This window comes from Indicator indicator, chromosome 16 (assembly GCF_027791375.1).
Source record: "Indicator indicator isolate 239-I01 chromosome 16, UM_Iind_1.1, whole genome shotgun sequence".
Classification (NCBI taxonomy): Eukaryota; Metazoa; Chordata; class Aves; order Piciformes; family Indicatoridae; genus Indicator; species Indicator indicator.
The window spans coordinates 4,290,400-4,305,024 of NC_072025.1; the positions used below are offsets into that span (position 1 = coordinate 4,290,400).

At 37.2% G+C, this 14,625-nt stretch overlaps 1 protein-coding gene across 1 annotated transcript in view; it reads left to right on the forward strand.

The window, feature by feature from the left end:
• The window catches only part of SCAPER (S-phase cyclin A associated protein in the ER), a 125,296-nt gene that overhangs the window by 13,599 nt on the left and 97,072 nt on the right, over window positions 1–14,625 (forward strand). Inside the window, exons 8-15 of the mRNA XM_054387894.1 lie at window positions 105–222; window positions 546–657; window positions 1,044–1,184; window positions 3,325–3,480; window positions 4,457–4,599; window positions 9,174–9,255; window positions 10,497–10,649; window positions 11,729–11,836. Coding sequence (XP_054243869.1) covers window positions 105–222; window positions 546–657; window positions 1,044–1,184; window positions 3,325–3,480; window positions 4,457–4,599; window positions 9,174–9,255; window positions 10,497–10,649; window positions 11,729–11,836 — 1,013 coding nt within the window. The remainder of the gene's footprint in view (window positions 1–104; window positions 223–545; window positions 658–1,043; window positions 1,185–3,324; window positions 3,481–4,456; window positions 4,600–9,173; window positions 9,256–10,496; window positions 10,650–11,728; window positions 11,837–14,625) is intronic.

Consider the following 14,625-nt stretch of genomic DNA (forward strand, 5'->3'; position numbering starts at 1 on the left):
AGCCATTTGAGAGAGAACATCAAGAGGAACTAAGCCTCATTAACTGCACTTCTTCTAGGAAAACATGTTCAAATAACCTAAGTCTTTGTGGTCTTTGTGTACAGCTCGTGAATCATGGCGCCAGAGCAATTCTTGGGGAGACAGAGTGGAAGAAGAGCCTGCACGTCCACCTGGCCACGGGATACACATGCATGAGAAGCTGTCATCACCATCACGCAAAAGGTGTTAGAGCTGTCACCTGTCTAGAAACAAGCAACCAAACTTGTGGCTGCAGGACATTGTTCATAGATTTACTTTCTTTAAATCTGTGGGTGGAAAGTGTTACAGAAATGAGTATATGTTTTCATAATGAACTAGGTTTGTGCTAGATTGTCTAGAAAATAAAGATCTGAAGACTGTAAGAACCAGGTTTACATGTAGGGGAAATAATTACACTCCAGTTGCCCGTTTGGTTTCTTTTACTGAAAATGACATAGAAGTGTTTGCAACCCTGTCAGTTAATGTTGTTTGTCTGACTTCTGTTCTCCTTTGTTTTTTACTACAAGAACGATAGCAGAATCCAAAAAGAAACATGAAGAGAAACAAATGAAAGCTCAACAGCTGAGAGAAAAGTTACGGGAAGAAAAGACACTAAAACTTCAAAAATTAATGGAGAGGGTAAGCTTTCCGTAATGCAAAGGAGCCAATCAGCTGCCTTTCAGAAAACCTTGTTTTGACACAGTCTAGAAATGTTAGAGGTTTTCCAGATATTAAAGAGAGCATTATTTCAAATCATGAGCTTCTGTCATAGTGTTGTTAACATACTGTACTGACTGAGGTTCAGGGGCGGGGTGGGGGGACAAAAGTAGGAATGGCTTGTGTGTGCCCAGTGTAAATGCTAAAGCTAGCAAATCAGTGTACTTGGAGTTAAACTTTATGCAGGCTTTGTGTGGGGCATCATCATGTTTTATTACTGTGAATAAAGCTTCAAATATTAGAAAATTGAGGGAAATGCAGGCCTTAATCGCAGCTGCTGTGTTAATAGTGAATTTACTCATGTGTAGGAGAAAGATGTACGGAAATGGAAAGAAGAATTGTTAGATCAAAGACGCAGGATGATGGAGGAGAAATTACTCCATGCGGAATTCAAACGTGAAGTGCAGCTACAAGCAATTGTGAAAAAAGCACAAGAGGAAGAAGCTAAGGTAAGTTATTTTGGTTCAAAGTGCAGCTATTGATTAGCTATGCCTGTGTATGTTTTGTACTTCAGAGTGCTCATGAGTAGGTTGTGAAAGATGATGCAAGTTAGATATAAACATGTGTGAACCATGAAGCAGATAAGTGCTGATCTGTAAACAGGATAACATTTCTGTAATACTAATTTTAAATTCATTAGCTGTTACTAAGCTTCATAGTAGGTTGGACTCAGGTAAGAGGAGTTGAAATAAAGAGCTGAAGAACTGAAGTAAAGAGAGTATGGCAGCATTTTTGTCAATACCTAGCCTTCCTGGAAGGAATGGAAGATCTCATTATCAATTCTCTGCTTTCCAGTGTGGAGAATGAGAAGTGGAGAGAGCTTGTTGCTTGTTCTCCTTTGTTAATCATCCATTATAGGCCCAGCATTCTGTGTTCTTTATCAATAGTTCTCTTGCTGTGTTTTGTACTACTAATATTGTTAAATAGTTGGAAATCAATAGAAACCTCCAAATAGCACATAGTAATTATTCTAAAATAAATATTTTCTTTAGTGCTTTTCTGACCTATCTGTAATTTCATAGACAAGCACTAGATGAATGCTATCACAGCACAACAGAAATAAAATTTAATTTTTGGAAAAAGACTGCTTTTCCAAAAACCTTTTTTCCCCCATGAAACTAAAACGTTGCCATAGATAATGAGCATGTGTCCCAGCTGTGACTGATGCAGCTGTTTATTCTTATCATGTAAGATAAGTACAACAAAACTGATTGAGCTTTTTTACTTAGTTGCTGTTTCTGTCTCTTGGATTGAAATGCCTTCTAGATTACCTAATTAAGTCTAACACACCTCCTGACTTCTGTAATCATATTAACTAAATCACAGTCGCCATAATTCCCCAGCTGAGCAGATGTTTCAAGTATTGTGTGTGTTTAGATGTGTAATATCTGCTGCCTCTTGAGGTCTTGTGCTCTGGAAATAAAGGTTAATTGGGCCAGAAGGCTTTGGAGAAATAGCTGCTGAGTACTCTGAAGACCATGGTAACTGTTGCTGCCCAGTTGGTTATCTAAATTCCCAGTGCTTGCTTGTTTATTGAACTGTGAAATCCATTCTGTAGATGGATTCTAGTCAGTAAACGGAGCAACAGATATTATGCTTCTGCCCTTTACATGATCTGTTGTCTGTCCATGGATGTTTTCTTCACTCATTTCTTTTGTGGATTCAGAGAATGGACTTGGAGTACAGAAACAGAATTTGATTGAATCATATGTTTGCATATGATTTATTGCTGATAAATTGTATAATAACTTTGGTTCTAAGATTTTGATTGTATGAAATCAGATAAGTAAGTTTGATATTTCCTATCCATGTAAGTTTTTAAACGTTTCTATTTAAAAGCCTAAAGCTGACGAGAGCGTTGGTCAGCAACTTTGTAGCAAGGACAAAATGATTAATCTCCACAAAGCTAGGTAGTAGAAAAGCATATTGTTTGGTATTTTTAGTATGCACATTAAAGTACTTCTAGTCTTTCCATATTCTTTTTGTTACTTTATTCTTGTGTATTGCAGTGTTCTGTGGTTGAAAAAATGATATATATATTTGTGAAACAGGCTATACTGATAAGTATTAGAACAATGAGGTTTTCTTTTTCTTAATTTAGTATGCATAGCTTTACTTTTTTATTCAGTAAGCAGCCGCATATTTAAAGTTAAATCAAAAGAGCTGTTGGATTCTACTAGCAGTTATGTATTTCACTAGGTCTTAGCATTCCACAGATTAACAAAGTCTCATTGCTGAGAAGACTAGAAAGATTTTTCCTGGTACTTACCCAAAGTCGCTTGGTTTTCTGCTACATTTCAATTTTTCTTTTTTATGTTCCATTCTTTTTGTATTCCATTTCATTTTTATTTTTCATTCTTTCTTATATTCTATCCAAAAGCAAACCCAAGCAAAACAGCCAACCAACCAACCAAACAAAAAAAACCCCAAAACAGTTTTTTCTCTCAGCTTGGTAGTTTTCCACCCCATTCTGGAGCAGTGTCCGACCAGTTTAACAATCAAATGGGTAGTTAATAGATGGAATTCTCCGAGAATGAAACTGATTGCAGCTTCTCGGATCTTCTCTTTATACTTTGTGATTATTTGCAGGTAAATGAAATTGCATTTATAAACACCTTGGAAGCTCAGAACAAACGCCATGACGTGTTGAACAAACTAAAAGAATATGAGCAGCGCTTAAATGAATTGCAAGAGGAGCGTCAGCGAAGACAAGAGGAGAAACAAGCACGTGATGAAGCTGTTCAGGTATAATGTGTGTAGTTGCAGGGGAGCAGTGAAATAGCCATTGTTTTTTTTATTTTAGCTGTATGGTCTGTGTTGCTTTCTATCTTGCCTCCTTTGTTCAACTTTAGAAAAGCACCCTTTAAAATGTTTCAGCAGTAAGAGGGAGAAGGGTAAGTCTTAAAGCCTTTGTAGCAGAGGTAATTTTTGTAAAGCAATATCTGAGAATGCAGGGCCTTCATCTAGCACTATGAAAATATTCATCATTGCAGCAAGTTTTGGGTCATGCTAATGAAATCTCATAGTCTGCTGAAAGGAAGATAGTTTATTTGCTAGGGTAATGATGTGCCATTACAGGCTCTCCCAAGACTTTCAGCGAACCAAAAAATCTCATTTCCTCATAGTAAAACTCATCAAAGTCTACTTCAAATATGAGGTTTCAAACTTGCTTTGTTTTTATATCGTTGCCACTAGAAGTGCAGCTGTTCTATAGAACAGGTTTGCAATACCACGTATAGTAAAAATTGAGTAGTGAGAGAGAAATCACCTGTGCAGTGCAAAGAAAACAATTGTCAGTGTCCATTTTGTTTTATGACATCATTCAGATACTTCCAGAATCATAATTTAAGTATTAATATTCCATGGAAGCATGTGGCGTTTCTTCATTACCTGTGTCTTGTAGGATGTTTTAAATGTTTTCAGTTCCTCTCATTAAGGAACTAGTTTTATAAGTTTTTATATTGGATAGACTTTTTGAGGTTCAACAAACCAGCCAGTTAATGCATAGCTTAGTTCATACAGCTCTGCTCTCAGTGTATGTTCAAACTTCTGAAGGAACACATATTTGCATATTAGTCCTTTCCCTAACAAATATGCAGTTCTTACGCCATTGTGAAAGTAAGATAAGATTTTATAAGCAGATGGTGAAATACAGTTTCTGTGGATTCCTCTTGGGTTTTTTTCTTGAAAGAAAAGTTAGACTTTACTTTTCTGTGACTAGGAGCGCAAAAGGGCCCTGGAAGCAGAACGACAAGCCCGAGTTGAGGAGCTGCTGATGAAGAGGAAAGAACAGGAAGCACGGATTGAACAGCAGAGGCAAGAGAAAGAGAAAGCACGAGAAGATGCAGCACGGGAGAGGGCCAGGTAACTCAGTGATAATTTTGTGGGTTCTCTGCCCCTTCGCCATTATCTTTTACAGCAAGCTGCAGCTTCTCTATAACAGCAGTAGCTTCTTAGCGATTTGGGTTTAATATTTTAAAAAGCAACATCAGTAAATATTCCTGATGAATGGCCCGAAAGAAGAAATCAGGTGAGTAATCATAAATGCTGTAATAGTTTTTTATATTCCTTAATATATGCACAATATAACATGCAAGGCTGTATTTTATGATAGTTGTCTTACTTTTCTTGCCAACAAGACCTTTGAATAATTTGCCTTTTTTGTATTTTAGCTTGGTTTTCAAAGTAGCAAAATTAATAACCCCATGTTCTCCTTTTCCTCCATTCTCCAGTTACTTTTGGACTTAGCGGCATCAATTTGAGTTCCCCTTTTTGTAGACACCAAAGATAACATTTGTGAAGCACAAAGACGGGAAATCAGGCTTCATTAATTCTACTGCCTACAAACTACTTGGTTTATGGTTTTGCCCATAATCCAGAGTTCATAAAGGGGTTTTCTTACAGGCTCTCCTCTCTTTTTCTTTCAAGTCAAACTTGAGGTGCAGAGAGAATGAATATTGGGTGGCATTTGAACGTGTGAGGAAGGTTTACTTTAAAGTCTGATTTAGAGAAATTGCTTCCTGCTTATTGTTTAATTTGGTTAGTTTTCTTTGTATTCAGCTCCTATTATTCCCTCTTTCTGTACAGTTCCACTGCCACAAACTTTCTGTAAAACCTAAAGAGAAGTTACATATTTCTTATGTCAAGAAATGTTCACTAATGATTCCTTAAGCATTTTTATTGTCACAACTTGTTTTCTTCAAAGTTGTCATGAAGAGGTTTTTTTCTCCAAGTAGAATATTCAGAAATTTGTTAATCACCTTCTTGCATCATCCAAAGTAATGAGTAATTCTGCCTTGCCATCATAAAGGGATTCAGCTTTAAATCCAATGTTTAATGAATTGTGTGTGGATCTGAGGCCTTGCTCAGGACTTCATGGAGCTTTTCCTCAATGTATTGAGCCAGCCACAATCACAGAATCGCAAAGTCACAGAATGTCATGGGTTGGAAGGGACCTCCAGAGATCATTGAGTCCAATCCCCCTGCCAGAGCAGGATCACATAGGGCAGGTCCCACAGGAACACATCCAGGCAGGTTTGGAAAGTCTCCAGACTAGACTCCACAACCTCTCTGAGCAGCTTGCTGCAGGACTCTGTCACCCTCACACCAAAGAAGTTTTTCCTCATGTTGAGGTAGAACCTCCTGTGTTCCTGCTTGTACCTGTTCTTTCTTGTCCTATCACTGGGCACCACCAAAAAGTCACCTTCATCTTGACACCCACCCCACGTTGATAGAATCCCCTCTCAGCCTTTCCTTTTCCAGATTAACAACACCTTACTTTGTTGATAGGAGAGATGTTCAAGCCCTGCATTCATCCTCATAGCTCTCTCTTGAATTGGGGAGCCCAAAAGTGGACACAATATTCCAGGTGTGGTCTTACCAGGGCAGAGTAGAGGGAGAGGAAAACCTCCCTAGGCCTGTACCAGGGCAGAGTAGAGGGAGAGGAAAACCTCCCTAGGCCTGCTTTTCTTAATGCACCCCAGGACACCACTGGCCCTCTTGGCTGCAAGGACATATCTCTGTCCCATGGAAAGCTTGCTGTTCACTAAGACTGCAAGGTCTTTATCCATGGAGCTGCTTTCCAGCAGGAGATGTGAGTATAAGTTGGAAGGGATCTCATTCATGGACACTTGAGGAAGATGCAGACTAACAGGGAGAATTTTGGTTATGCTGTTTTGTACATGTTACTGAAATTTGAGGAAACCCTCACAGTAAGCATATGTGAGATAATTGCCCCCTTGACATCTTTGCCTTCTGACATCTTCTGTGATTAGAACTTGTCAAAAGGCTCAAAGCATGTGATTCTTCACCTTTTTTGTTTAATCCTTTTTAAATCTGCCACTTCCCTTTGCACTGCATTTATTTCATTATGGCATGGGAAGAACTGGAGTTTCTGTTTGCCTTCTCTAGTACTCTGCTTCAGCAGATTTCCTCTGTGTTTGCTTCTACAGCACTCAGCTTTCAAATGCTTGGTACTTGATACAGCAGAGTCGTGCTTGCGTTTGTTTTTCGTTTCCAGATACTGATTGCACAAGAGAGGTTTTTAATTCTTTTTTTAAACTATTTTTTATAATTTTGGGAAAGAATAGGAAAGAATGTATGTGTAGTGCCCTACAATCTGGTGATTTTGTTCTGTCAGAGTGGCCTCAGAGACATTACACCTCCTGAACAACAGTTGTGATGTTTTTCTAACAGCATGGAATTAGAAGAGGATTCAAAGTGTCCTGGTTTAGAAGTTAAGGGAGAGATGAGCTTGACAGGAAGCTGGCTATACTGTCCTTTCTGTCTTGGACTTCAGCCTGTTTTGGTGGAACCTCAGGGTATCATTTGGTGGTGGTGTTTTTTTTTCCCTGCTGCTGGGATTTAACTCTTATCCTGAAGATTTAGTACTTGCTGGAATGAGTAATTTTTGGAATATATGCTTAAAGTTTCTTCAGTGTGAGCATTACCATGTGCATCTGGTGGTGATTAAAGCATCTATGAAAGGAATAGTGTACTTAAAACTGACTTTAAAAGCCCCTCTGCCCTTATGGTGCATTAACTTGATTCCAGTAAGGTTTTAGATGTAACTTCAGATTATTTTGTATTCCAGAGAGTTGAAATCTGTGATACAGAAAATTTTATTCTTGTCAGTAGAAATCATAAAAGCGTGTAATGTCACCTAGTCATGTAAAAAGCATGTGTTTCAGAAGGGCTTGCACAGGAATAATGTTGACGCTCTATAAATTGAAACTTCAGAACTGTGTTTCAAATGTTACGAATCCAAAGCGTGCAATGATATTAATTTGTTGTTGTTTGTAGGATTATGCAAGTATTCAAAAAAGCATACCAAGAGAAATAGCTAAAATAAGCTCTGGGTTTGGGTCATGTGATGGTTGTGATTTGTTTTAGCTTGTGATGTGAGTCAGGAGCTCTTTAAAACAGAAAGACCATAGTTCAGTCTTCCTTTATTTACCTTATATATCACATGAACTACCTGATGCTTCCTGTCCATCATCTCTTCCTCACCCACTCAGAGAGTGAACTCTCTGGAAGAGTTCACTTACACTTTCTGCAAGAAAATTATGTGTAGTGCTTATGGTTAGATTTACTTCGTCCCCTGTCTTCTTTCCTATCTGCTTTTATATTTTCTGTGGTTTTTTGTTTTACAATGTTACTTTTTGTGAGCCTTCTACTTTTACTGAGATGCCATTGTTTTTTCTATGAGTTACCTGTTTAATAAAACCCCAAAAAAACCAGAAATCCTCACAAGCCATAAATGACTGCAGTTTGAATAATATTTGTTACCTTTCCTAGTTTTGTCACTTGGATGATGTGAATTGTAGAAAGCCTCTAAGACAGTTGGCTGAAAGGCTTTGAATGACTTCTTTTTTGTTCAGCTTTACTCAAAGCTTTTATTACTTATTTTAGCCCTTTCCAGCTGCTAGACTTTTCAAAGTGCTTCTTAGACATCCCAATTCTTTTTATACAAACAGCATGAGCAGGTGACTTTTGTCCTATATAGAGTTTAATAGCTCCCTTGGCTTACTGATCTCTAGTAACTTTTTCCTGATGAAACTGTTACCTGCAAGTTTCTGCTTTATAGTTACAGAAATGGATCACGTTATACCTCTTGTTCTTTTCTCAGACAGAAAAAAACATTCTTAATCTCTTCCATAGGTTGATGCTTAGGGCATTCACAGGCTCTCACTGGCATCTACATGCATCACAGCTCTGCTTTGGCAGTTTGCTGGGGAGAGGAAGGAGACGTGCTAAAAGTGAAGAGGACAACCGAAGTTTGAGGCATGATTCATTTTTTTGAAGAGGGATATAGGGCAGACAGGTTCAGTTGAATGGCCAGTGAGGTCCTGAGTGCAGTGCCACGTAAGGTGACAGCAAGATAAATACCTTATCTTTTGCTATCCTTTATCTTGAAACATTTAAGAATTGCAGTATTCAAGAGCATCACTTTATCACTTGTGGCTATATCATTTGATGTTGGTCAAAGTTTTATCTCTAAATTATGTTCAAACTTCCACTGATGCCCATTTTTGGGAAACACACTGCCCTTGCTGCTGAATGTTTTTTCTTTGAGTTGCCGTGGTACTAGGCCCCTCTGGTTCACTGGCTATAGCCATTGGCTGAAGAATGCTAATGATGGCAGAGTACCACATTCATCACTCCTCTGTAGAATCATGTCAACTGTCATTGCTCTGCTTTGGACAGGGGTATAATCTGGGTTCTGCTACAAAGGTTCAAGTGTCTGTCTATCAAATCACTGAAATGAAAGCATCCATGTTTTCTGCTAACAAAGTCACTTTTTGTTGTCTGTTCTACTGAACCATTTTCAGCTTCGTTTTTTGGGGGGCTTATTCTCTGTTTCAAACATAAATTAGTCAGTATGATGCATGCTTTACATTATTACAAGTTTTCCCTATCTTGATCATTTTTTTGGTTAGAGATCGAGAAGAGAGGTTGGCAGCTCTTACTGCAGCTCAGCAAGAAGCCATGGAAGAACTACAGAAGAAGATTCAGCTGAAGGTATAAAAGGGTACTTTAGTTGAAAAATGCATCACCAGTGTGGAATTTCTATATGTACACTATGCTGTTACAGTGTCCTGAATTACATGACTTTACAAGAGATTTTTATTTAGACTTTTGCAGTAAGAGGAGGACCTTGCAGCATAACATATGCTGTGTGGTTTGGAAAGAACAGGACAGAGCTCTATGAAATTCATTAATTTCAGAGTTTTGAACATGAGGACATGTAAGCCTTTACTTCATAAGAGAAGTCAAAATACTTCTGAAATAATTAATGAGGAAAATCAAAACTTTCACACTGTTTAGTGAAGCAAGTGAAGCCAGTTCACCAAACAGTCACATAGGTGCTATCTAAGCATATTGTAACTGATGCTGTTAAGTGTGGCATGCTGTTTCATGAAGGGCTCCAGTTATGTCATATCATAGCATAAGGATTGAGCCCCTTGTCATTCACCAGTCCAGCTGAATTGACTGTCCAGTGAAGAGCCATGGAATCAGAAGTTTTGAAGAGATATTCACTGTTTTTCAAAATTATAAATTTCATTTTTAAGGTTCTGATGTAGAATGATGTATTAAAGTTTCGTTTTATGATGAATTTTATACATTTTTATTCTATATTTACAAATAATTTTTCATCTTGGTGTTATTCTGTCTGATTCCAATCTGAAACACCATCCCTACCTTTACTTGTAAAATGCAGCTTTTTATTAAATACAGGTTCATAGTTGAGCTTCTGATTTTAAATAATAGTTTAGATTTTGTTGTGTTCTCATGAGGGTCAGGTATGAGAACCCACTGAAAGAGAAATAAAAAACAAGTAATCTGTTTTACTTCTATGTATACTTTATGATTTTTTGTATCTGTCAGTGAAAAGAGCACTGCATAAGTTACATATTTGTAGAATTGAAAGGTGAACTTGTGTTGTGTACTAGAGCATTTTGTTAAGAACAAACCAGAGCTGAGATGTTAAATGTAACTGAAAGGTTTACAGATTAGTAATTGGTAGTCACCTATGAAACACAAATCGTGCTGACTGATTTTTAAGTCAAAGGATAATGTTATTGTCTGCCATGTGTGGTGACTTCTAATGCCTTCCAGAAGTAAAACATTTTTTCTGTTTAACAGGAGTTCATCCTAACTGTACAGTGTTTGGTGATTCCTGATATTTCGTTGCATGGTTTAATTCCGTTTGCTGCAGTTCAATGTGTTTTTCTTCATTGTTTTGACTATTTTCCATTCAGCACGATGAAAGCATTAGAAGGCACATGGAACAAATTGAACAAAGGAAAGAGAAAGCAGCTGAATTAAGCAGTGGAAGACATGCTAATACTGATTATGCACCAAAACTTACACCATATGAACGAAAAAAACAGTGCTCGTTATGCAACGTAATGGTAAGTTTGCTGGAAGGAATACTGTCAAGAGTTGCCAGGCCAATTTACACCCTGAAGCTACAGATTGTGCTTCACTCACAGATGACAGCAATGCATTTCTACTGTATCCCTGCTCTGCTTTTGTCAAGTGCACCTTAACTGGGATTCTTCTGCCTATAAATCAGGTGGTTTAGGGAAGATCCGAAAGAACTGTCAAGTCATAGACAGGATAGTGAGTGTGGACAGTTCTCAGTTATTAGCTCTCTCTTCTAGCAAAGCGAGAATTTGGGAGCAGTGAATGAAGGTACTTGAAAGCCACATTTAAAGTAAAGAAAGTGGTTCTTCACATAGGAGGTAACTCAGCTGTGAACACCTTGTAAGATCCTGTAGATATTTGACTCAAGAAATTCTTGAACTGAATCTGGGTGGAGGCTTAAAAGTATTGAAGGAGCAAACCAGTGTTAGCTTTGTCTCTACGTTTCCTTACTTGCCTGATTTTTTTGATCACTGGAAGCCAAGTACTTTACTAGGCAGAAATCTGGTCTCAAGAGGGTATCACTTCTTGTGTCCTCCATATGTTTCACGACACATTCCATATGTCCTGGAATGGTGGAAAAGAGGAAGACATACAGGAAGCAGGGAGATCTGTTCTTGTTGATAACTGGTTTTACTGATTTGCAAAGATATAAGTGTTGCTGAATAAAGCCTTATAGCCTACCAAGCATTACTTCTCTTGTTGAATTAAATGAGATTGCATGGGATCACTTTAAGCAGTGTTGGAACAAATGTTAGGTTGACCAGCCTGGAGCCTTGTGTAATCAGTGATCATGCATTTCAGAATGAAAGTCCAATATCTGAAGTTAGATTGAAGTGAAAATGAGATAAGAAGCTAAGAGTTTTTTAAATCTATTCTTATACTGCTGGCTTGCAAATCATGATGCAATTTACTCTGAAGTCCTATTTATGTAAATTGGACTGATGAATAAAGTACTGTGCTTGAAATTCTGAGCATACATATTGGCATATATTTAAAATACTGTTATTTACAGATTATGGAGTTGTCAAGGAAAAAAATTACTATTAAGTCATTGTCATTACAGATTTCATCAGAAGTATATCTTTTTAGCCACATTAAAGGGAAAAAGCACCAACAAGCTGTGAGAGAAAACAGTAGCATACAAGGGCGAGAGCTTTCAGATGAAGAAGTGGTAAGTTCTGTAGTATTCATTTCTGTATACTTCCAGTTTTAAATTTCATCCCACTGAGTAGCCTAAGAACATCTTGAAAAGTCTGATAAAGGAAGTGAAGAAGGATATTTGTGTTAGTTTGGGGGTAATAATGCCTTTTTGAATATCAGCTACCAGTTAAAAGGAACACAAGAAACAGTGGATTCAAATACTTCACGTAATTGATGTTTAAAATATGTTGTGTATGAAATGTGGTTAATTGTTTTTTCTGTTAATCGAAAGGTGATTTTCATCTCACTATTTCATGGTAAAAATCTGGTGTGTTGCAGGTGTCTGCACGTTGCTTTACTTTTTTTCTGTTCCTTTCTGTTACTTAAGATATCTCAGTCCTTTTTTACGTTTTTGGATGTGCTATCCAAGGTCAATAATGTTAAAAACTGTAGTCCTAAATTACTTCAAAATGTAAAATTGGAAACACTTTGCAATTATTAGTGTTGCTATAAAGAACATAAATTAGTTTTTCAGTAGTTTCATTAGAAGAATTGGCTCTTAGGGTGACTTTTAGGAATCACTGAGGACATTTTATACTAAATAAAGAAACCTTGCTGTTTTGGATAGAATTAAAAAAAAGTTTCTGAATGGTTGTCTGATTTAATTTCTTGTTTATGCTGCCTGAATTGAAATACAGTATTAACTCAAGGCTTTTCCTATGAGATGAATGAGAATAGTCAGACTTTGAGTTGTTTTATATGAAACATTTGTCAATGCTCATTTACTGTACCTGTCAGATGTTAGGAAGAAATACTGTATAAATCCTGCTCCAGAGCTGGTTTAGATTTAACTTCATTGTGCTTGCAATCTATTTCCAGCCAAGCTGATTCAAATGACACTGCTCAGAACTTCAGATTTTTGACTGTCTCCTTTCCTTCACAATTCTTGTTACTATTTGTGATTTGTTGAAACCTCCACTTTGTTTACAGCTTCCTACATCCAGTAATAACATTTTTTTTCCTCTTTTAAAAAACTTGGGAGAGTAAGTCTCTGAGGCTTTGAAATCCACAGAGGAGCTTATCAGTGGGAAAACAAAAAAAAGTTAGAGTAGTGTGGGGGAGTAAATGTTTGCTGGCTGCAGTTTGTTTTCCCCTTCCTAACTGTAACTAAGCATGTAAACTATCTTTTCAGTTCAATTTCTCCTCTTCTAGAGTGGTTAGTGGGCATTATGTGGGTTTAGATTTCTTTTGAGATGCAGGTTTGCCTAATTGAATATATAGGAGGAGGCTTCATATGGCATCTGGTTTCCTAGAAATGAAGCTGAGAGATTTCCCAGAATCTTTCATGTTTGGTACACAAACCAGTGGGCAATCTATAATAGTGAAATTTACTTGTACCTATCTAGCCTTTGCTTCTATCTGTCTAGCCACTGATAATTGAACTGTGGTTATTGCTAGCTCAAATAGATACGGGGAACTGTGAACTAGATTTTCTTTTGACTGGATGATATATGCTGTTCACAACATCTAATTCGATAGCTTGAGAATTCCAGCTTCCAGAAAAAGAGATCACATTACAAGAGCTGCGTTTATGCCCAGATGGTGGAAAAGAAGTTCCACTAGAGGGCACAGATGTCTTGATTTTTGTGGTGTCCAACATCATGTGCTTAAATCCAGTGGTTTTCAGCAAAACATTTAATGCAAACTTAAGACGAAGGTTAATGTTGAAGATCTAGGATTTCTGGAATGTGTACTTAGTGCAACAGCCAAAGGAGAAAACAGTTTGAACTGAACGAACAGCTTGATAACAATAGCAGATTTAAATATCCTTAAGCAAGATGAAACACAGTATTTGGTATGGTGGCAACATATGGATAATTCCATTGTTAGATATTTAATATTTAATTTATATCTGTATTTTAATTAGTCTGTGTATACAATTCTGGACCATACTATTGTAATCTGAAATTTCCTTGGCCTGCAGCCCTCTCTTGTTTTGCTGCTTCTCAAAGAGCAGTAATAAGATATACATGCTAGAGATACGCTCACTGTAAAGGAGAAAAACAATTCTATTTATCAGAGCAATCTACTTTGTGTACCTCTTTATTCAGCATTCAGAGGTGATGCCGAATTTTACCTCCCCCACAACCTTAGGTTTTGAAATACTTGAGAAAAAAATTCCAGGGAAGCTTTATAAAATTCATAGTTACTTATTCATCACTGTTTTCAATTTTTCAGTCAATGAAGGTATCTGTAGTGAGAACACACTTGTAGTACTTAAAGTTATTACTTGTCATCTGTGATGTCTTTAGATTATATACATCTTGTCTGCACCCCTGCTTCTTGGACATAAAACATTTTATTTATATCACCTTTGACCTAATAAAATTTCACCTTTACCCTTATGCACTTGACACCTCAGATAACTTACTCTTGATCTTTGGCTTATTTTGTGTTGAGCCTGTTAAGTGTAATGGGGAGCTGCCTAGCAAGAAAGCTTTTTTTTTTTTTTTACTTTGTAATCTGACCAGAGAATTTCTTTATTAGTACTTGAGAAATCACAGTAGGTAAGATTTAAGTGTCTCCTCAAGACTTTGGAAACTGGTTTAAGTGATTATATAATACGTTTTCATATAGTAAGGATGTGTCTGTGGTTGATTTGGCTGTAAGCATGCAGTTAAAAGCTGTACTGAATGATCAGTGACACTAATTTCTCTGGGACAGATTTGATCTTGCCACTAAAAAAAACCTAGAAAAGGATTTTGGTTTTTTGTTGTTGTTGTTGCACGGTCTGTAAGTTCTGTAATTTCACAAGCATTT